General features: G+C 41.7%; 4 protein-coding genes across 7 annotated transcripts; 2 read left to right on the forward strand and 2 right to left on the reverse strand.

Annotated features, from left to right (window-relative positions):
• The first annotated feature begins 770 nt into the window (after nucleotides 1-770).
• Nucleotides 771-7249, forward strand: slc25a17l (solute carrier family 25 member 17-like). Its single transcript, XM_086185051.1, has 9 exons — nucleotides 771-1064; nucleotides 1249-1309; nucleotides 1896-1962; nucleotides 2148-2302; nucleotides 2396-2512; nucleotides 2598-2743; nucleotides 3182-3277; nucleotides 3996-4078; nucleotides 5123-7249. Exons 1-9 carry the CDS (start codon nucleotides 990-992, stop codon nucleotides 5268-5270), a joined length of 948 nt encoding a protein of 315 aa, XP_086041177.1. The 5' UTR covers nucleotides 771-989; the 3' UTR covers nucleotides 5271-7249.
• On the reverse strand, nucleotides 7250-10312 carry dxo (decapping exoribonuclease). The gene is made up of 7 exons (XM_086185050.1): nucleotides 9977-10312; nucleotides 9206-9650; nucleotides 8918-9144; nucleotides 7999-8218; nucleotides 7786-7921; nucleotides 7606-7700; nucleotides 7250-7519 (listed from the first exon to the last, which is right to left on the reverse strand). The coding sequence occupies exons 2-7, from the start codon at nucleotides 9643-9645 to the stop codon at nucleotides 7384-7386; spliced, it is 1254 nt and encodes a 417-aa protein (XP_086041176.1). The 5' UTR covers nucleotides 9646-9650; nucleotides 9977-10312; the 3' UTR covers nucleotides 7250-7383.
• On the forward strand, nucleotides 10211-12260 carry LOC147245138 (winged helix repair factor 1-like). Of its 4 annotated transcripts, none has more exons than XM_086185056.1 (7): nucleotides 10215-10442; nucleotides 10752-10847; nucleotides 10929-11071; nucleotides 11161-11396; nucleotides 11494-11591; nucleotides 11702-11849; nucleotides 11999-12254. In XM_086185056.1, the coding sequence occupies exons 2-7, from the start codon at nucleotides 10754-10756 to the stop codon at nucleotides 12042-12044; spliced, it is 765 nt and encodes a 254-aa protein (XP_086041182.1). In that variant the 5' UTR covers nucleotides 10215-10442; nucleotides 10752-10753; the 3' UTR covers nucleotides 12045-12254. The 4 variants fall into 4 exon arrangements, with proteins under 4 accessions (XP_086041180.1, XP_086041178.1, XP_086041182.1 ...); XM_086185055.1 differs by having other exon boundaries at nucleotides 10216-10501; nucleotides 11999-12253; XM_086185054.1 differs by having other exon boundaries at nucleotides 10211-10442; nucleotides 10752-11071; nucleotides 11999-12260.
• Nucleotides 12261-13270: 1010 nt separating this feature from the next.
• Nucleotides 13271-22081, reverse strand: LOC147245139 (ras-related C3 botulinum toxin substrate 1-like). The gene is made up of 6 exons (XM_086185057.1): nucleotides 21749-22081; nucleotides 20120-20191; nucleotides 17261-17378; nucleotides 16970-17032; nucleotides 15150-15309; nucleotides 13271-15003 (listed from the first exon to the last, which is right to left on the reverse strand). The coding sequence occupies exons 1-6, from the start codon at nucleotides 21781-21783 to the stop codon at nucleotides 14873-14875; spliced, it is 579 nt and encodes a 192-aa protein (XP_086041183.1). The 5' UTR covers nucleotides 21784-22081; the 3' UTR covers nucleotides 13271-14872.
• Between the last annotated feature and the right edge of the window lie 427 nt (nucleotides 22082-22508).

Below are 22508 nucleotides of genomic sequence, written 5' to 3' on the forward strand. Positions count from 1 at the left end.
AATGCCAACACAAAGGCACATTCACCATGACAGACGAATAACAGATGAGAGAATAAATCTATTATGAAAATTAAATTTATTACATGGATTATGGGAACGGATTAAATAATGACAAAGTAATGATAAATCTGGGTCTTCATTCTTCATAAAAACGGAGGAGAAACTGCGTGTTTCGTTTCCACTCCTTACAAACCACTCAGATTATTGTCCACAAGATTCCTTTTGAAAACAGAAAATATAATCTTCCTCTATTATGATGCATCAACAAAAAATGGTTATGGAAAAAAAAAGATGAGAAAGATTAAAAAAATGACCCCAGTTATCAAAATTCAATATCAAATCATGTTCTCCAATGAGAGGAGTGAACAGGGTGGTTTTGGCCAACAGACAGTCCTGCATATCCTCCCAAAGAGTAAAGTAATGAAAAACAGATGACAAGTGCTTTTATGAGCATCACAAAATCTGAAATGACCTTGATCAATCCACTAGTCTTGATTGTACCTGTCCGCTGGAAGGGTAACTATTCCACATTTTGAAATTGACCTCTTTAGTCTTTTGGTTTATATGCTAAAAAATTCATTCTCCATTTCTGTCAGGCTCTGAGATTTATTTTTAACCTCCCAGGCTTAATTTTAATCATGGAGCAAGTGTAGATTTTAATGCCGCTCCACTGCACCACCCTCCTCAACACAGTAGGGGGAGATAATGCGTCCGTGTGTTTGTGAAACACTAACAGCAGAAGCAGAAAATCAACCAATGAACGAGCTGAGAAGTCGGAAGAAAAAAAAGAAACTGACAGTTTTCTTGGCCGGGTCTCACCTGGGCTGGTTTGACAGCTTATTTTATTTGACAGTGCTTGAATATTTTTGTCAACCAGTTCTTCGGGAATAAAAACGAGTCGGACTACTGTTTCATTCCGGGTCGAGCCAGAGTTACTTTCCGGTGTTTTTTTCCCTCCGTTCGGTCGTGTTGTGAGAGAGGCTGCAGAGATGTCCGGGAACGGTGGCTCCATCGTCGGCCTTTTTTCTTACGAGACGCTGGTTCACGCGGTTGCAGGTGCAATGGTGAGCTGGAACAGAAGACGGGACATACTTTTATTTGGAATATGTTCTTGTGTCTGTTTCGCTCTTTACCCGAATGTTTGCAGTCTTGCAACAAACGGAAATGAGCCGAAACGGTCTGTCTGAGCCTTCAGAATGTTTTCTTTGGTGTCAATGAATAACTTTGTTTTATAATATTGTGTTTTAGGGAAGCGTGACAGCAATGACCGTCTTGTTCCCGTTGGATACAGCCAAAAGCCGACTGCAGGGTGAGTTGGACCGCGGCCGTATGCTTGAGCACACCTTTGCCAATATCCTTCAGTATTTTAATGTTACCCAAGTTTGTGAAATTTACACGCCACAATGCTTTCGGATATTCTGACAACAAATATATATTTTCCCCCTGACAAATTAAGAGAAAACTGACTTTGTTTTAGGGCCTTCCAGCTCACACTCTCGCGAGACCTGACTATGCATGTCACAGCTCTCTGGCGCTGAATCTTGAGTCCGGCGTTCACGGTAGTGCTTAAGATCTTGTTTCTATAAACCGAGGATTCAGTGGATTATTATGTGAAACTGGATTAATTTGATATTCAAGTCAAGGTTCCAAACAAGCGGTGTGTGTGTGTGGGGGTGGGGTGGGGTGGGGGTTTTAGCAGAAGAAGCGACCACGCCCACCTAAGAGGCAGGAAGTGTATGGTCTGTGGTACCCTGGGGCTAGCTTGTGACACCAGTGGATGGTTACTGAGTACAGTCTGTTCAATCAGAAAGCAGTGTCAACTCCAGTCACGTGACACTTCCAGAATTCACTGCCTCTTCAGATTCTTCGTGACACGTAAACTGTTTGTTTTTCAGTGGATGAGAATCGGAAGTCAAAATCCACCCCCATCATCCTGGCTGAGATAGCACAGGAGGAGGGTCTGTAAGTATACCCCTGCAAGGACCAGCCTGCAGGGTTCAGTTGTACAAAGTCTTGGATTGTTTTAACATTCTGCATGAGCAACTTTGTTGTCAGTCACTGCAGCTTTGATTCTTTCACTTTTAAAATCTGTAAAATCTGTGAATCACATTCAGCTGTTCAAACGAGCTCCAACACTTCTCTCCCAGGCTGTCTTTGTACCGAGGCTGGTTCCCCGTCATCTCCAGCCTCTGCTGCTCCAACTTTGTCTACTTCTACACTTTCAACACACTGAAGCAGCTGACGGCATCAAGCCCAAACAAGTCCAGACTTGGCAAAGACCTGCTCATAGGGATCATATCAGGTGACCCGAGCAGGAGTCATTAATGGACTGATGGAACGGTGGGACGAGACCACGAATTTAGGAAAGCTAACTGTCCATCTGTCACTCCTTCAGGGGCAGTGAACGTGATCCTGACCACTCCCATGTGGGTGGTCAACACTCGACTGAAGCTGCAGGGGGCAAAATTTAGAAATGAAGACCTTCAACAGACCCAGTACAGAGGCATTTTTGGTGTGTGTGTGTGTGTGTGTCTTAGCTCAATAAGCTTGAATGTGTTCCTATTCCTGTAATTATGAACCTCCTCTGTGTTTCTCAGATGCTTTCTCAAAGATCATCGCCACTGAAGGGGTGGGAGCTCTGTGGAATGGCACTCTACCCTCTCTCATCCTCGTCCTCAACCCAGCGGTGCAGTTCATGTTCTACGAGTCCATGAAGAGGAGGGCAGGCAAAGGAGGGAAGAAGGTGGGACGACACCACCACATCATCCAGTCTAATCTATCCAACTTGAATTATTAACAGTTAAAACGTATCATTTTAAAGATTTAGTCAAAAATAAAACTTTAAACTGGTGTTTATCACTGCAAAGGGATGAACCTCCATTCTAAAGACGAAGAATGGGTTTTGCAGTAGAGAGGAAAGACTCTGATATTACCTGCAACAATCTTGTAGTTGTTCATTTTGAGAGGAAATGATGGCTGACTTTCTGATGTCAGCCCAAGTAGAACAGCCGTCATAATTTGCTGGCTCCTCTACCCTCAAGTAGAAGCTAAAAAAACTTTCCTCAAAGCGTAAAGTCTAAGAACTGCATTCGTTGTCGCTGCAGTAAAAGACGAGCTAGCTCTTCCTAGAATGAAAATGTCCACTGATCAGAAATCCAATGTTGTTACTGTCCTTCTGCAGATATCCTCAGCTGAAATCTTTCTCATTGGAGCCATTGCCAAAGCCATTGCTACCACAGCCACATATCCACTGCAGACCGTTCAGGCTATCCTCAGGGTAAATACTTGGTCATGTAAACTTTTCTTCCTCCTTTTCCTCATACAACCACTAAACATTATAGTATACAGTAATTAATACAGTACAGTATGTGTGATGTGATGTAAAGTGAATATTAAAAATAATTTAAGTAGATCGCTAATTGGTGCGTAATCCTCCCAGAAGAATGAAGAAGAACGAGGCATTTAAGTGATTCTTTCGTGAAAGAACGTGTTTGTGATGAAGTCTTCTGTCGTTGCAGTAGTGAGCAGTTCTTTCACAGGGTTCTTACGAAAAACCTGGAAAAATCATGGAATTTAAAAATAAATAAATCCAGAAAGCTGTGGAAAAGTCATTGAAATTGTATTTTTCCACTAATACCTGCATATTAGGGTCTTTGTGGCTCATGTTAATTGAATTACGATAATATAAGATAAGCTATTCCTTTATTAGACCCACAATGGGGAATTTTTTTTTTTTTTTTTTTTACAATTACATCTTCATGTTGCATCAAACCACATAGAATATTAGTGAAATATAATCTTGTAAGTAACGTGGATTCCTCTTATTTATTGACATTTCAAGAAAATCATATGGTTATGGAGATGCTTCTTGAGGGCCTGGATAAATCATGGAAAGTCAGTGAATAGAAACGCGCATGAACCTTGAATTAAATGCCTGTAAACGATCATGGTTCTCAAATGAATGATAGAACGTATGGTGTTCTCTCTCTTACCAGTTTGGCCAGTACAAAGGTGATGGGAAGGGCGGTGTGATAGGAAGCCTCTCAAACGTTCTCTCCCTCCTCATGGACCGAATCAAGTGAGTACAGCTACTAAGATGAACACACCCACGTTTATCCCCTTTATCCACCTATGTGAAGCTTTTTTTTTTTTTTTCCTTGCATCATAATAACATAAACCCACTCAGACTCTTTTAACACGTTTTTCATGACAATAAAACCTGAAGGAGGGGAAAAGAATTCAGAAAATATGTCAATAACTCGGAAAGGTTCTGAGTACTGTCGGTACACCAGTCGAGGGACGGGCAGAAGATCAAGTTTTAGTCCACTTCATCCTCGACAACTGTGTGATGACTGAGAAGCTCAGGCCTCAAATGGGTTCCAGGTGGACGAACGGGCCAGTAAAATGAATAATGCTGAAGCCAAGTTCTTAACATGAATGCTTGGAAGTCCGTAGAGAGTTGGACATGAAGAAATACAAGTACTTTTCTGTGACTTTTCCAGGCCTTGAAGGGCCATTTTCATGACTTGACATTCTCTGAAACAACTTTTTATTCACACATGGAAAATAAACAGAAAGCTGAAACTTACCAGCGTATGTTTAACTAAAATCAATGAGAATCTATGTGGTTTGGCGCAATATGAACATGTATTTGATGAATTAATTTTATGCAAGATATTTTTCAAAGGTGATCTTAACTGAAATACATCAACTTTGATGAAAAGAAAAGTGAATGTTTGGGTTTGACTGATTTTCAAAAACTTTTTCAGGCCTGGAAAATTGCCATTAAAAAAAAATGCATGACCTTTTCAGATGACAAGATAATCTATTATTAGCGCCAAGACACCAGCAAAATAAAAAGGGAGAAAAGATAAGACATACATTTTATGACAGTGGTTTAAATAGAAATTTAAAAAAAAAAGGTTTTATGACCATATGAACTCTGCCTATCATATCTGAAGACGTTTTTGGCAATTTGATGACCTTAATGATAGAAAGTGGCTAAATAACCATGAAAACATCATGTAATTATGAGCGTTCAATGATACTTTACAGGTTTTCAGTTTTACTTCTGTAAAGTGACGGAGGACTCATGTGGACACGTCTGTGCTCTGTGTTCCAGGAGACACGGCGCTCTGGGTTTGTATAAAGGCCTGGAGGCCAAGCTGCTGCAAACGGTTCTGACGGCGGCCCTCATGTTTGTCGTGTATGAGAAGATCACGGCCGCTACCTTCAAGGTCATGCGTCTGAATAGGAAACTGAAGCAATGAACTCTCTAGAGCACTGTGCACCATCAGCACACCAGTGAGCCAGACTACACAGCCAGTTCTATTGATGGGACCTACCAACGGCAGCTCCCTCACGGGAGGTGGGATGAGGGGCCCTTAAGGCCACGGACTGCCACTCTCAAGCAAAACATACATTAATAACCACAAAGGGGGGGTATTGTACCGACATGAGACCCTCTTTCTTAACCTTTGATTGGTTCTGTCCGTGCAGTCTGACCGTGATTTAAATCTCTCCTGACATGAATTAGTCAACTTAATGTTATTGTGCTCTCCATGTCAAAGGACGCAGTTCAACACAGTTGGGAGAATGAAATCATCTGTTCATTGTTACCTGTCTGCTGTGTTTGAGGCACTCGGGCCAACTGAGAACTCTAAGTGCTTCTGTTAAGGAATAAGAACCAGCGTTGCATCGTTTCCGAGATCTCGTGACAGGTTTAAAAAAAACCAATAATCAGCCAAAGATTTATGAAAATCATTGGCAGAAACTGTGCCTTTTACATGTGATGACTGCTGCAATAACAGGTAGTAGGGGATCAGCCCACATTCCTTATTTACGCTCTCAAACCTTGAACTGGAAATGGGACTCGTGTATCTCATGAAATTCCTTTGAGATGTTTTTAAAAACACAAGCTGTGACATGTTGGTTGATTGATGTAAACCTACCTATCCGTTTGTGAGATTTTAACTACTTATAATATATTAAGTTTAAAATAACCTCAATATCAAGTAATGACTACAAGTTGTGTACAAATTCTGCAGTAAGTGCCTCCAAGTTAAACTAAAGAAACTATGTACTATGAATGAGTTCAAGTGCTTTGATGACTGTTGATGGTTTATACAAACCTATGATGCACTGATTTATCTACCTGCAGGCCTCACGCTTGTATTGGTCAGTATCAACATGTTTTACCACGCATCTCTTAGTAGGATAACTCCAGGAGCTTGCAGTATTTATTGCTGAACCTTATCCTCTGGTTTCTTTTTAAAAAATTGCCTTTCACTTCATTTAAACGCGTATTTTTCTTTTTCTTTTCTGTTCGACTGGGTCCAGGTCTTCAGTTTGTGCCTGTGGTTAAGTCTGGTAGGAAAAAAAACCCAAGCTAAACATGCAGAAGTGACTCCTGTCAGTACGATATCTAAGCTGTGACACCAGACTTCGGCGCACGCGCTGTCCTAACAGCAATCAAATATCTGAGGACCGAATAGCCAACACAATCACAGATTCACAGCCAATCACAGAGCGCATGCTTCCATTTTAGCAAATATTAGTAATCTCGCTGACACGCAGGCGCTTTGAGAGTAAAGACAAACCAAATGCAGAAAAAAGTTTCACTATGTTGAACTGTTATGACTCAAAATGTGAAACAGCCATCTAGTTTGACAAAATCCTGCCAACAGCCCAATTGGCCTGCTCACAAAACTGTAATAGTTCCTTTGTTCTGTAGTCATGGCAACAGAAAGGATATTAAGAAAACTTAAATTACAAATGTTGAGAGGAGGAGGGCTGTTTTGGTTTGCGGTCTCATGAGTGGCAAAGGTAGACAGAAACAAAGATCTCAGATAGTAGTTGACTGTGGATGATGTTGTAAATGACAAACGGCTTGAAGAAAAACAAAACGCCGAAAGGAGCAAGAAATACTAGCTGAGGTGATTGTAAACTTGGCTGTAAAATTAAAATGGAGAATGAACATTTGGACAAATACGACAAAGCTACATCACAGGCATTAATTACCGTTTTTTTCATGTAACTAATGGTCTTTGTCTCCAAATGTACGTGACGTAATGTTTTGTCATAACAGTTTACATGGGAACACTTTGTAACTGCTGATGCAATACTTACTTGAAGTCTTCTTTTTCTTTCTTACTTCTATTCATATTTTGTTAAAAGTACTGTTATGTTAAGGGCTTTTTAAATGATTGTTCTAACAATGGAATAATAAAGGTTTTAGACAGTTTATGGACTTTGTTGTGTAAATTTTATTGAAATGAATCACATGCTGGGCAAAAATGTTTCAGTTTTAAGCAAAAGAACATATGTTGGTGGAGAACAGTTGATTAGAGGTCTTGAGTCCATCAGCAGTCCCGGCTGATCACATCAAGACTGACTGACTGAGTCTGGACTGCTGGCGATCTCCTTCACGTACCAGTGGGGCAGGAAGGAATACTGGGAGTCCCTATGAACAGAGTAGGTCACGTCTCTGTGGGGCTCCCAGGAGAACAGATAGACAACACTGGAAGAGAGGAAATACATTAACAGAGGACTCAAACACACAACATCTGATGACTTTAGGTGAGAGTCTTTGTTTATATGACTCACCCAGGATGGTCTTCAGTAGCCACATGTTTCACAAAAGACAGGAAGTCGCAGCAGAAGTTCATACAGACGGTTGGTTTCCAGCAGTTGTGCTCGTTCTAACCAAAAGGAATACACAAATGCTTTAATTTACCGATGACTAATTCAGTCTATCAACTGCTAATCACTGCAAATAGATCATACCTTGATGAGATGTGAAATCTTAGAGATGTGAAAAGTCTCCACGGAGATGACCACTCCATCGTGATCTCGGAAACCTGCTACAATACGGGGAACTCCAGGGAGGAATGACTGCGCCCACCACTTCAACAGCTTAAACCTGAGACACACACAAAGGTGCTTTTAACCAACAGAGACTTGTAGGAAAAGGTTTATTTACTCTGATCGAATGTAAACCTGTGGAAGTTGCTACGCTGTTTAGGTGTGCAGATTTCTGCGGAGGTCTTCAGCTCCACGTAGCAGGCAGGAGGCGCTGGAGCGTTTGGATCTTTATCTCTGCAGTCAACCTCACCGGAGAAGAGAAGTCTGTGATCTGTGAGCCGGGTTTGCACCACCGTGCAGAAGGCCTCGTTCGTGTTAACCACTCCAGTGGAATCAGGTAAACTGTTGACATCATCTGCAGGGACAGACAAAGTCTTTTAGTATCTTTTAATCACACTGTGAGCATTTTATTATCAGAGTTTGTGTGTAAAATGTGAAACTGCTAAAGAGACTAGGTTTTGATTTGATGTGTTTTGGACATTTGGGGTAAAATGAAGGCAACTGAGCAATTGGAGAGTGAAGTAGAACAAGATAAGTACTTGATAAGTATCAAGTCTATGTTAGCAAACAAAGGACTTGTTTGCAATAACCTTCTTAATGCCATTATTCTGTGATGACAAATTCATTAACGTGTGAAAACAGCTTTTGTTTTCTCTAACTAAATACCGCGTTGTCTTGTAAAAACATGTTTATTCACGTGTTTTCTTAAGAAGGAAAACTATGATGTCATGATAACCAGATAATTATCCAATAACAAGCTTTGTTATTTCTACATAACAAGAAAATTAACCAATTATAATAAGTTAATTACATTGAAAATGTAACAATACATATGGCTTTTCTTGGCTGTTGCACACTGAAGTAAAAAATACATTTATCTTCTTCTACTCAGTGTCCAGTTATCCTGTTAAATACTATTCGAAAAAATGACAAGTATGGCCAACTATTCTCTTTAGCGTGAGAGAAAATGCACATGAAATACTGAAGCAGGTTACTTGATAACTAGTGACTATACTGCAGTTACTGGTGAGGAGCTACTCCATTACCTACCTACCTGAACAGGTGTACTGCTCAAACTTGTATCCCCAGTACATCATCTCTTTGTGCATCTCAGCGCGGTTCTCTCGTTCCCTGCGAGCTGCTTCTGTTTCCACTTCGCTAATGTAAAGTGTTCCTCTAAACCTGGTGACCGCCAGCAGCCAGCCTTCCCGCGACTCATAGGGTGTGGTCAGCAGCTTGGTCAAATGGCCCCGCCATGTCACGAAGTCCACATCTAGAGCACTGGGAAGAGAGGAGGTTAATTCAGGTCTCGAGAGAGTCGATCTATAACAGTGACCTTTACCTCGACGAGGAGGTGGACGCCTTTGACGTGACCTTTGACTTGTTGGCCAAGATCCACCGTAGCATGTGGTCCAGCTTTTCGATCACACCTTCATCCCGCTTTATAAAGCGATCCTTGTATCCATCCCTCAGGTCAAAATTAGGCCTTCTGTTCGGTTCTGTATAGTATCTCATCTGCCTGCTGTCGTTGAAGAATGTTCGCTCGGAGTCAAGGGAAAACGATCCCACTTCCACAGGCTGTTTATACACAGGAAAGTCTCTTTCATACAGCTCCTTTCTGGTGCTCAAAGCTGGAAAACTGTGGGACTCTTGCCTCCGGCCTTTCCCAGACTCATGGTATTTGTTTGGTCTGAAGTGTGAATTTCTGCTCAGATTCCTTGTACTGTCATCGGGGGGTCGCTTATGGGCTGACCTCTGGTTGTGGGGCCTGTGGTGGTCCATTGGTCCTATTGGGGATGACAGCATAAAATCACGCTGATAACAAGTGGACTCAATACAGTTAGTGAATGAAATTAAGATGCACTGCTCCAGGGTTTCTGTGATATATTGCAATAAACATTGATACTGTGTTATTTACTACGACAATTATCCTCTGTGATGGTATATTAATCTTAGTTTGTTTTAAATGCTTAGAAAGAAAGTTGTTATTTTTATTGTTGTTGTTTTTATGGTTGTGACTGTTCGTCATTTTTGGACGAGAAACTGTCACTGTTTTCAGCTAACAGCCAGTCTGTGGGTACAGGTTTGCTTCATGTTTGACGAACTTACGTACCTCACTGAGGAGACGCAAACTTGTCGGTCATTCACGGTGTCAAACAGGGCGAGTTACGGTAGTTTTCCCTTGTTAATCAACCACAATACTGCGAGGGAGCACAGGAGTAAATACCGTGTTCGCTATGATAGCGTCATATGCTAGCTAACGCGACACAACTTCTTCTTCTTCGGTTTTCAACAATCATTACTAACCAGCACATCACACTACCGCCACCATCTGTTCTGGAGTGTGGCTCGGATTATAAAGCCTTCACATTGATCTATACAGCTTCATGAGCTCGAATAAATTCTTAAACAATAATTTGACGGATCAAACAAACATTACTTGTTTCCAGTCCACCTCAGTGGTAATAGAACAGCGGTACATTGACCAGTACAACCAGAGGGGAGCAGTGTTTCAGTCTTGTGTGCAAGCGAACGATTGAAGGCGAAGAAGAGCGCTGGCGTCAGCTGGGCTGATGAAGGTAACAGTAAAGAATGACAACAAAGCTCCGATAAATTTTGGCCTTTATTAGCTATACAGGTAATGCATTTGAACTTATTTGACTTGTAGGCTATTTATTTGTAGTCATAATTGTAAGGACCCGTTAACGTTAGCAGTTAGCTTTAGATTTGATACACCCCGATTGACTGTCAGGATAAAGAAAACCAAACGACTCTATTAAGCCTGTGGTTCTTCAAGTTAATGTTCATGGTTTTCCTAATAGATATTTGTGCTTCAAAGCTAGTTTCTAAGAAATTGATCAAATACATTTTCCACCGTTCATCTCCAGGTATGAGCAGGAAACGGGCTCTGATATCAGACGCCTTTAAGGTAAAGAAACAAAGAATTGATCCACAGAAGTTTGGAGATTCCCGCAATGGAGAAGGTGGGTGGCACTGTTCTAAAGCTGATTCAGATTTAGTTCAAATGATGTCAAATAAATCTCATCCACGTCGTCGTCTACAAGGACCAACTGACATCAGAACCTCCCTGGAGTACCTCATGACTCTGTTCCCAAGAAAGCTCTTCAATGATGCCTTGCCTCCTATCGTGCTGAAACACCAGCTCTACAGCATGCACAAAGACAAGACGATGGTTGACAAGGAGATGGTGAAATGTGTCTTTTGTAGAATTTTTTTTTAACTCATCACTTCCCTTGAATCTAAATTTAACAACACAGCTACCTTCCTTTTTTGCAGAATAAACTGCGTGAGCAAGGGGAGCTGCTGATGTTCCAGCTGGGCTTTGATGCAGAAGCATTTGGGCTGGTTTTTGCTCCTGACTACAAGGCCAAAGTGTTGGCGGGGGTGGAGGGCAGAGTGACGCAAGGGACAGTGGATAAATTCTTGGATAAAGTGTTGCCGTCTTGCATGGATCTGAGCTTCAGCAAAGACAAGATGCTTAAGGAGTTCCTCTTCACTGACTCTGAGATAACGTAGGCAAAAAAAAAAAAAGGGGAGGGGGCTGCTGTTTGAATTTGATTGCTGGGTAAAATTCCAACCTTTTTACGCATCAGCTTTCTCGACATCTAGGCAGCTGGTGAAGTCAGGGGTCTTGACTGTGAGGGACGCGGGCAGCTGGTGGCTGTCCATTCCTAATTCTGGCAAATTCACCAAGTACTTTATACAAGGTGGGTGTGGAGGCCAGCGGGTAGCTGCCACATGTCATTTCATCACTTTATTGACAACTTCCTGCTAATTTGACAATTTTTTGTTTTGTTTTGCTGCTTTCTATTCCTAGGTCGTAAAGCCGTGCTCGCCATGGTGAAGAAGTCCAAATATAGCGAAGTCTTGAGAGCAGAGCTTGAGGAACGGAAGACGACCTCACAAGTGAAATTCCACATGAAATACCATATTCATGACATTCTTGGAGCAGAGCTGGTGGACAGGTAAGCATGTTTGTGTTTATGTGGTATATATATATATATATAAATTTAACTATGTGTGTGCAACGTGCACTATCATCTTGGAATCCCGCACTGCTTCATTCCTCATTTGTACCTCAGTTGACTGAAGTCAGTCCCTCTTTTCTCCTCAGCATTCCAACAACTTCAGGAACGTTGCTGCGATTTGCTGATTCTTGAACCACTTCAGAAATGACTGATATCCAGGTTAAAGTGCCAATGAATGAATAAGGATGGAATGATGTAAGATGCAAATTAATTTATAACTTGTTTCTGTCCCATATGCCTTTAAAAAAAAAAAAAAAACCTTGTAGGTTGATCAGTTGTCAATTATGTTGACATGAGCTCGTCGTCGCTTTTGATCTGTCTTGTAATAAACAAGATTTACAATGTTTTTCCCCTTGTGAAAATGACTTGTGTACAGTAACTGTGTGATGTTTACATTTTTCATTCGAGGTTACAAAAGGTAAGAGGGTCAACAGATTAACCTAAGTTTGGTTGCAAGGCGCACAGTTGCTAGCAGGCTGTTCTCCAGTTAAATTAAAGTTGGCCGTTGATCATTTGTTCCCGACAGAGGCCGTTACCATGGTCACTACACAGCGCTTCCCTGTGACGCATTCATTTTGACGCACAGAAGTTAACGTACCATGTATGACTTTTAAAAGGCCTAACTTTCTGATTATTTCAAGAACCTGCAGGAACCTGATACACATCAATCGGTGTCAACATAAATGCCCCCCCCCCCACCCCTAACATTTCTCGTACTGAGAAACTCGTAGAAATGTAATATTTCCTGAACCTTCTCCTCAAATCTTATGTTTCCCTTATGATAAGAAGCCCGCTAGCGTCTGGCAGTCCTGCTTATTGATCAACTACCTACTTCATTTATTTCCTCATATCTTACTTCTCTTGTATTGTGTATTTACTAAAGGACTGAGAGGCTTGAATCATGCCGCACGATGGAGTGACTCATGTAAAGGATCACTGAATTAATGTCCGTCATCAGTCACGTTTGAGCCTGTCTGTTTTTGCTTCGTTTTTTTAAACCAGCGTCTGTAACACGGTTCACTGTGAAACCTCCCTGCAGGGTTCATAGGGTCACTAAAAAAAAAAAACAGAACAAGTCATGGAATTTGAAAAGTAGCAATTAACAGGCCTGGGGGGGGAGATAAATATTTTAGGAAAAAACAAAGAAATCTGCTTTCATAATGTATGACAAATGGATAGTAAGAGCACAAAAGAAAACCCCTGAGTGAAAAACAAGTACAACTCACTTTTTTTCTTTCAAGTGCAATTGTATAAATATTCCTGTCAGAAAGATTATCATTGGGGGACTCATTGATGCATCGTGTGTGTGTGTGTGTGTGTGTGTGTGTGTGTGTACACTATCAAACACCAACAAAGGGTCAATTTTATTGTAATTTATTGGCTTTTTCAAAAAGTGACAATAGCTTTTTATCCATAAAACTAAAGAGTCACAACATTGGCTTGAATTAAAGCACAGCTTGATGTCGGAATACAAAACAGATGAGCAACATGTACTTAACCCCTGATCTAGTAGTTCAAATACATTTTTTTTTTTTTGTAAATAGGCAAAAAATATAACTGTAGCAATTCTAATCTTAGTTTTCAGTATATGTTGCACATACATGCTATCAGCATTAATTACAAAAAGATAGGCTTGTAGGAAGATTAAGGTAGCGTTAACTGTAGAGGTAATAAACAAAGGATATTCATAGTGTTAGTTTGACAATACAGTGAGTGAAGTGTAACTTCTGTGAAGGATAAAATAGTCAATCACATGATTATAACAAAAAAGATGAGTACGCTGTATACTACACCATAACCGACAGTAGCTTTGTTACTGTTATTAGCAGGTATAAATGCTCTTAGTGACATTGCGTAGCCAGTAGTGATGCGATTAACAACAACAAAAATCAAAAAAAATAAAAAATCAAAATGTGCTGCACAAAAGGTTTCTGATAAATGCCCAAAGAGCATTAAAGGTGCTCTTGTTCCCCTGCCACCAAAACACCGCAACGGTTTTAATCCAAAAGAATCAAACAGCTGTCATCCTGGCACTCCTGGGCAGCAGTACAGTTGAGACGCGTCGAAGGGGAAAGAAAACAAAACCGAAAAAAACCCACAAACCCTTGAATTTGAACAGGGAGCCAAACACATGGAACACTGGAACACGATGATTCGACGGGGATTAAAAGCCACTGGTGGTGTCTGCAGACCTGCACCCGGTCTGAACTTTCGCTAATGTTTCAGGCGTCGTTCAATCCAAGTAAATGAATGAACAGAAATGGCGAGCTGGAAGAGGAAATTACCTACTGCTAAAAGTGATACAGGAACAGTTAATTTGAGGCAACAAAAAAAAGAGAGAAAGACCTTCACAGGTGGTTTACTTCAAAGTTCCTTGAAGACATGACTGCAGTCGCAAAGTGACGACGAAATCAAAATGATGCCGTGGAGCTGAACAAACGGCGTCTCTCTCTCTCTCTCTCTCACACACACACACAGCAGATGCCAAGCTGTAGGTGTGAAGGGTTAAATCTTTGCAGCTAAAACACAGCATGTTTTGCAGAGTGTATTTGGCAACATTTCTTCCACTTAAAAGATAAATGACAGACTGTAAACAAAGACAGGCGGACAACCAGTAGGGGGAGAAGAAGAAGGGGGGGGAAACACTCCACAGTGCATCTTACCACAAAAAAAAAGAAAAAAAATCCAATCCACTTTAGAAGGCCTCATGAATTTCAGATTTTCAGAGATGTTTATACAGTATATGATGTGAAGAAAAAAAAAACCTCCTTAACTTCTATCAATTGTTTTATGGGAATGGTATAACTGCTGCAGCTACACATATGGAAGGAAAGGATCTGAAGTACAAGTGTGTGTGTGTGTGTGTGTGTATACTGGTGTGTTTCTCCTGCGTCTGATGCCCACCCTCACCGCTAGCGATTGTGCCCCCCTGCCCCTCCCCTCCTCCTGTGGAGGAAGTCTTAGAGGAGGCTGCACTTCTTCCCCTTCTTCTTTATGGGTGGAGGGCAGAGGACGGCCCGAATGGCCTCGTCAAACACAGTTTTAAGGCCACGCTGAGTCAAAGCTGAGCACTCCAGGTACTTGACGGAACCTGAGGTGGGGGGGGGGGCAGCACACAGGCAGTTTAGCCACAGAGGAGCACATGAAGATGATGCGTTTTAATATTCTTCTCATATATTTGAGCAAAAATGAGCGATGCAAGAAAAAGAAGGCAGTATAGTTGTTGGCTGCTCTCACCGATCTCTTTGGCCATGGCCAGGCCTTGGGGATAGGTGATGGGTGTGAGTTTCTTCTCCTTCAGCTTCTCTGTGGTGTCTTTGTCATCACGCAGATCCAACTTGGTACCCACCAGGATGATGGGAGTGTTGGGACAATGGTGTCTTACCTCAGGGTACCACTGCACAGGGACCACAACAATGAGATGAGATGGAGATCATGTAATTACGTCAGACAGCAGGTTCCAAATTCAGCGACTGTGAAGAAGCTACAGAGCTCAACAGCGAGGTGCCAATCCCAGTCACACTCTCAGGAGGAACTGACATCAGCTATGCTTCACAAGCCCAGTGGTCCATGGGGAGGAACCTGGAAACACGAGTCCCTTTCTGATGACGAACCTTTAATATTTTAATATCATTCATTCAAATTTAGCCATTTAAAACCTTGGATTAGAATTATAGTCGCAATGCCTTATGGGGTACGCAGTGCCTGAATTTGAAAGATAATTATCTTGTACCCTTTGCTGTTTTCCTGTTTTTGCACTAAACCCGATATAATGCGGTCACATTTCCTCTGCCCACTGGTTGGCTTGGTTCCTGGCATTAAAATCTTCACATGAAAAATTTCCTGAAATGTAAATGGAGGAATTAAATGGGAAATTATTCATCAAACCGGAGCTGTTGCAAAAGCGGGTGGTCAGGGCTGAGCTCAGTGTGAATAAAATACTTTTGACTCTTGACTTTTCATGTAAAAATCTAATTAAATCAGCAATGGAGATAACATCCTGCTCAGTAACAGGTCTGCTGCAAGTTTGTAAAATTGGAAATGTTTATGAAAGTAGAAGCAACAGAAATAGTAAAAAAAAAATAAAATAAAATCATCGCACAAATCAAATTCATGAAGTAAATGAATCGAGTTTTTGAGTCGTTGCTGTTGACATGAACTGCCGATTGTGCTCCGTTCGTCTCGGGGGGAACAAACTGTCATACGAGTTGAGGGGAAATTCAGGTGTTTTCCAAACCGTCTTGTTTGTATGAGTCGAAGTGACTGACAGGGATCAAAAGAGTTTCATAGGTTTCAATACTGAGCAAGAAGATTATGACCAGCAACAGAATAGCCTCGACAGCCTTTTCTAAGTGTGTGACAGAGGCGCTGGAAGGATCCGTAAGGAGAGCCTTCTGTAGCTGGAGGGCGAGTTTGGACACGTTTACAGGAGACGTCACTCTGAAACTCAGACCGCCACATTTAGCGGCCAACGACCAGGATGATCTGCTCCGAACAACTCAAAGTCAAGGATGAATTTTCAGCTCATTCCCATGTGAATGAGTTACGTGTCCCTGATGAAAACTAAATGTTACTGGTAACCTCTGTAGGTTAATTAATTCAGGAAAATAAATACCCAATCTGACTAAAAGGGTACATTCATAATGTATCAGGAACCTTTCGACTTGTTTGTTTGTCTCTAACTGCCAGAGCTGACGATGCTAAACGCCAACTAGACTAAGAAAGCCTGGGTGAAAATCATCAGCGTCTCATATTATATGGTCCACTTTATGCCAGGACTCTGGTTAAAAAAAAAAAAAGCCTTAGTGGACAAACTGGTTTCACCCAAATTTGAGGTAAGGTAGAGATGATGACATCATGTTTCCAGGGAGTTGACTGCTTAAGTGCTGCACAGTTCATGATGGCTAAGCTGATAAATCCATGAGGAATTTCTGCTTGAACGAATAATGAAATATATGAGTCAACACATTTCTTTAGGATTCGGGGGTGAAGTCCTGGACAAAAACAAAGAATCATCTTAGTAATGGACTACCTCATAGTTCCCTTCACCAGCTCACCTTGGCACGGACGTTTTCAAAGGAGGCAGGACTCACAAGTGAAAAGCAGATGAGGAACACATCCTGCAAGTAGAGCAAACAAACATGCAGTCAGAGCTGATAACAACCACTTCCTTCTGGGAGATAATTCCCCATCATAGCATTTTTTTTTTTTTAAATTGACTTCCCTATTTGTCAAAAATATCTAAACTTTCCGAAAATGGGCATGCATCACGTGCATCAAGACAAACATTACACATCATCACAGGGAAGCTTGATAGGTGTAACAACATTGTCTGACTGTTAATGTACCGTCTGTGGGTAGGAAAGTGGGCGGAGTCTGTCATAGTCTTCTTGTCCTGCTGTATCCCAAAGGCCCAGGTTCACTGGCTTTCCATCAACCATGACATTGGCGGAGTAGTTATCAAACCTGAGGGAAGCGAGATGGTCAGAATGAGCCGAGTGTATCGTATCACCACATCGGCCCCGTGGAAATGGCCGCTACATATCAAACCATCTCACACCCTAATGCTTAGCGCCCTGGCTCGCACTACATGGGCTGTAACATGAAGATATCAGCCACGTATGACACATGCATGAACGAGACGTGGCCACGTTACCAGCATTTGCCAACAACTTTAAGCCAAATAAGCTCATAATCTGAGTAGCTTCAAAATTTGCTGCATTATCGGAGTTTGTTGCAGACATGCACACACCTTCAGAGTACAGGTAAGTCCCAATGGAGTTTACAACACATAAAGGCTTAACCACACATGCTTCCACCTGGGATGACTGTTAGTAAGAAAGTCCCCGACATTCTGGAAGGAAGGTGCGTCTTCCGACATTAGTCGGATGATGCTTTAAATGTATAAACAGGACTGGGAATGCTAGATCCTTACTCGCAATATGGTGACATTTAGAACACATCAGTAGTTGCATCACTGCACTCCATGAAACGCAGCCAGTGATGCAGACCCTCGTGACCTCCACGGGCGCTCGATATTCAGATGCGGGCCTTTCTCTCATCTCACCATCTATTTCCTTTTTTCTAGGCTACAGCCAACCAGAGTCGAGTCCATTCTGGTTTTAGCTGTTAGAAGAGATCAAACCAGTTTGACCAATTTGAAACAAACTGGCCAAATTCACATTGTTCATTAGGACCCTTTCTAGCAAAGTAAAAAGCAGCTTAGGAGCCACGCCTGTGCTGATGGCTTCACAGCAATCAATGCAAATTGGATAGGAAACACTATCAACAGTAAGAGAACGCAATTCGCATCAAATTGTGTTTGTTTACAACAAGACTGACGGAGGCATGTGTGTGGCCAACAGGCCAAAGCAACAACAAGACAGAACTCAGATTTCAGTTGCAGGAGGAGCAAGAAACTTTATTAGAAAGTTCATGTGTTACATGGGGTGATGACACAAGGCATATGATAGTGTGACTCTCAAAATAAGTTGAAAAACTGCACAAAAGCCTGATAGATGCGTGCCAGCAAGCACAGACTAACCTGTCTTAAGCCTGATTTATGCTTCTGCGTCGTGGCGACGCCGTACCTACGCCATCAACGCAGACCCCTACGCCGTACCCCGACGTGCACCTCCAAAAAATCCTGACTACGCGTCGTGTCGACGCATAGTGACGTGAACGTCAACGGACCGTGATTGGTCCGCTCACACGATGTTTCCGGTTCAGCACAACAACACCGCCATTTTTAAAGTTTCTGTGGTGAGAGCAACACGCAAAAATAAAAATGGACCAAGCCGAAGAAAGAGTTATCGACGAGTTGCCGACGCTTCAAGATTTGGATCAACAACATTTGTTGTTCAATATCGATGAGCTCCATCTCGGTTTCCATTGTTGTCTCTGTCTCTGACCCATGTGCTATGACCGGAAGAAAACTAAGGAATTCGACAAGAGTCCCCCAAAACCATACGAAGATAAAGCCACACCCCTCTAGTGGCTTGGCAGTGAATTACAGAGCAACGCGTTCCCTCGACGCAGAACTATAAATGCACAATGACGACGTAGGGGCTACGGTGTCGCCACGACGCAGAAGCATAAATCAGGCTTTACACCAACTGTGTGTGCTCACACTTATAATGTATTTTAAATTTGCCGCATGAATATACACCATTCGGGTTCGAGCCCCTGCTCCAGCACAGGATCTTTCTGTGTGGAGTCTCCATGTTCTCCCTGGTCCTGTGTGGGTTCTCTCTGGTACTCCAGCTTCCTCCCACAGTCCAAAGACATCAAGAGGGGACGAGGCTGATTGATACTCTAAATTGACCGTAGGTGTGACTGGGAGTGTGAATGGTTGTTTGTCTGTATGTGTTGGCCCTGTGATGGACTGGGGATGAACCCTGTCTCTCGCCAAAAAGCTGCTGGGATAGGCTCCCCCCTGTGACCCTTAACAGGATGAATCTAAGAAAATGGATGGATGGACAAAAAATACACCGCTGCTGCTACCTCCGTGAAAGGTAACAAAGGGGTTGTCCAGGAAGTTGTGACAATTGGCAGTTAAGCGAAATACTGGAGGTGTAGTGATACAGTATAACCCATAAAATACACCGCGACCATCCATGACACCTAACATCAGCTGCGTTGAGCCTGGTCGTGGTTGTTCTCTGCACATTTCTATGCAGTTTCTGTCATTGTGTATATCTGGGGGGCTGTGTCATCCCCCAGCGATGATCATATCTATAGATAGATAGATCTTTTTTTTAAATATAACCAGTCGTGGAAAATTCATCACTCGCATCAAGCATCTATCTCACATGACCGACATGGTCGGTGTAGCTGCTCCATCTGTTTATAACCTTAGGCCAGCAGCACTGTTGCTGCACTGTCATTACACGTCGCAAAAGGAGCCTGCGTACTTCAGGACAAGCCTCCGGCTGTGATGCATAGAGTGAAATTCAATCCACCAATGAGACTTCTGCTTAATGCGAAAATGCTTGGAAATTTTTTTTACCCCTGGCCTGAGCCTACCTGTTCAACAAGCAACACCATTTCCATGATAGCTACACACCAATTACCAATACTGAGACTGCAGAGGAAACTGTAGGACAGAGAAGGGCGGAGACAAGTAATGGACTGCTACAGCTGATCAATATCTAGTATTGTATGATAATATAAATAATTCAAAGCGGCCGACAGCATCAGATACTCACACTGTGGGAATGTACTCTCCGGGAAAGGCATTGGTGGTATAACTGATGAGCAGGCAGGTCTTACCCACAGCTCTGGAGGAGAACAAAAACAACCATTAACACTTTCACTTCCACATTACAGACATTCAAAAAGCCATGACAGTCAGGATTTTGCTAGTTTTCCCCTTTACTACAGATGACCTCAGCCAGTACTCCATGAGCAGGCCAATGCCAGGAAATCTTACTAGTTTGCCAAGCACCAAAAACACATATTAAATCCTTGTTTTGACTGACCAAATCAAAGACAAGCCACCCATTATAAGGCATCAGTAATTTTTCACAATGGACAAAGTAAATTAATATTTGAACAGTTTGATAATTGCTAGGGAAACTGAAATCATGACTGTTATGTCCTTGTGTCAGGATGGGTGATGTGGACACTGGGTGGTCAGCTGGGTTTGGATTCCTTTATTCTTATTCATAAATTTCATTTCTTTGTTTTTTTAAATATGTATTTTACTGTTCTATGTTGATAACAATTTAATGATGTCTTACAGATTCAATTTCCTTCTTTCTTTCTTTATTAATCAGCTTTTGATATCCTTTAAACTTAAATCAAAGGATGTCAATCAATAAACATTTCATCCTTAAAAAAAAGCCCTTTGACAATTTAACTGTATGATTTTCCATCACTGGCAAATGAATCAATTGATCATTTCAATCTCCTAATCTAAAACGTTTTTGGTCAACCTCTGTCTTTCCTTTGATTAATAGATTGTATGACGTAGGTGCAGTTCACATTTCACACAAAACAAGAAGATTACAGTTTAAATTTTTGCATTTTATGTCTTAAGGAGACCTTTTCCCAGGTGGGATTAAGTCAAAAACGAATATAGATTACAAACACCACCACCGGACCATCAGTGACTCGTCTGCTGTGGTATCCACCACACCCTGAACAAGAAGTTATGAGTAGGTTCAACCTCCCACACATTATTACATATCTGAATGACCGCCTCGGCTCACTCTTCAATCATCTGTCAAACTCTGGCTCCAGCAGATCGACATTTTGGAGTAACCTTTAACAATTATGAGGCTGAAAACCCGTCGCGTCTGTACAACAGCAGGGCATCACACTGCGGCAACTACCCCCACAAATAAAGCGGCCAATATAAAACTTTTCGACCGGAAAATTTGATGCTAAATACAAAGTATATCTTCCGGTTATGAGTTCAACCTGGCCAGCGATGTCTGAGTCAAGCAGGACATTGATTAGATAACAAAACAAAACCTAATAACCGGGCTAGCTAATGTGAAAGATTAGCCAACCAGTTGCATGCTAACTACTGAAATAGTTAATCATTTGGGATGCATGTTATTATTACCTCATATTTCGTACAATAAAGCATTAAATTGACTTCAACAAAAATAATGTCATATAAAGAAGTAGTTAAAGCATAGTGCAGCATTCTGAACTAGCTTTAAAGTTGAGTTTTGGCATATTAAAAGGCAGATGCTTTAACGCTAGCAAGAATGTTGACACTTTCAGCTAACCTTACATTTGGTTATAGAGACTGGAGTTTTAAAAGCTGAATACCAAAGCAAAATGGTAGTCAAAAACTTATAGTCGGCTTTATTATGTTGACTCACCCGTCCCCGACAACGACACACTTTATGGCCTGCATTGCGCCGCAGTTGGATGAATGCTAAGTTAGCCCGGGAGCCAGCTAACGTTAGCTCACAACTCTCTTTTCCTTTGTCCGGAATTGCTCGCTGGTGAAATGCTCCAACAGCGTCTCTAAAACAGCAGTCGATGTTTTAAGGGAGCTCCAAAAATGTAGAACAGGTTGTCGGAAGTTTGTTGTAACTTATCTGACACTTTTACACAAGTTTACAAGGATATTCCCTCGCTACATTCCCATGCTTTCGTGGGCTGATCGGGAAGCTACGAAGCAAAACAGCGGCCACCACCCCTAAGGAAAAAAAACCCTGAAGTTAGTCACCACCGCCACCAGATGGTGCATCCGGTGCGCCGGGGTGATACGCCCTCAGAAACTAGGACGACCGTGTTGCCCTTAAAATAAGCTATTCACTCAATTCAATACATTTAAAAAGCTTAACAGACAAAATATATCAGAATTAATTATTAAACTAAAGCTTTACCTTGTTTAGGAAAAAAATATTGGGAAACTGGAGAAATAACGAATACGGACAATTTATAGTGTAGCGCATATTACGGAATCTACGTCATATAATCGTAAATCATGGATTTTTCCCTAAATAATGTCTTTAAGGACGAGTACTGTTACTTTCAGGTTCAGTGCTTTTCTTGATCACCTAAAGATGGAATTACTTTTTTTTCTAATATTTTCCAATTACATTTTAAAACGAGTTAATATACATTCTATCT

Source organism: Aulostomus chinensis, chromosome 18 (genome assembly GCF_037954235.1).
Source record: "Aulostomus chinensis isolate RoL2024-O1b breed Wild chromosome 18, RoL_Achi_v1.0, whole genome shotgun sequence".
NCBI lineage: Eukaryota > Metazoa > Chordata > Actinopteri > Syngnathiformes > Aulostomidae > Aulostomus > Aulostomus chinensis.

Excerpts from the sequence above, each read along its gene's own strand:
- slc25a17l (XM_086185051.1), top strand. The coding sequence starts at position 990 with ATGTCCGGGAACGGTGGCTCCATCGTCGGCCTTTTTTCTTACGAGACG. Across the intron at positions 1,310-1,895 it reads AGCCAAAAGCCGACTGCAGG|TGGATGAGAATCGGAAGTCA; the intron begins GTGAGTTGGACC and ends TTTGTTTTTCAG. Across the intron at positions 2,744-3,181 it reads CAGGCAAAGGAGGGAAGAAG|ATATCCTCAGCTGAAATCTT; the intron begins GTGGGACGACAC and ends GTCCTTCTGCAG.
- dxo (XM_086185050.1), bottom strand. The coding sequence starts at position 9,645 with ATGGACCACCACAGGCCCCACAACCAGAGGTCAGCCCATAAGCGACCC. Across the intron at positions 9,145-9,205 it reads GCGTCCACCTCCTCGTCGAG|TGCTCTAGATGTGGACTTCG; the intron begins GTAAAGGTCACT and ends CTCTCTTCCCAG. Across the intron at positions 7,701-7,785 it reads AGATTTCACATCTCATCAAG|AACGAGCACAACTGCTGGAA; the intron begins GTATGATCTATT and ends CCTTTTGGTTAG.
- LOC147245138 (XM_086185054.1), top strand. The coding sequence starts at position 10,754 with ATGAGCAGGAAACGGGCTCTGATATCAGACGCCTTTAAGGTAAAGAAA. Across the intron at positions 11,072-11,160 it reads CGATGGTTGACAAGGAGATG|AATAAACTGCGTGAGCAAGG; the intron begins GTGAAATGTGTC and ends CCTTTTTTGCAG. Across the intron at positions 11,397-11,493 it reads TTCACTGACTCTGAGATAAC|GCAGCTGGTGAAGTCAGGGG; the intron begins GTAGGCAAAAAA and ends CTCGACATCTAG.
- LOC147245139 (XM_086185057.1), bottom strand. The coding sequence starts at position 21,783 with ATGCAGGCCATAAAGTGTGTCGTTGTCGGGGACGG. Across the intron at positions 17,033-17,260 it reads CACTTTCCTACCCACAGACG|GATGTGTTCCTCATCTGCTT; the intron begins GTACATTAACAG and ends CTCTACTTGCAG. Across the intron at positions 15,310-16,969 it reads TTGAAAACGTCCGTGCCAAG|TGGTACCCTGAGGTAAGACA; the intron begins GTGAGCTGGTGA and ends GTCCCTGTGCAG.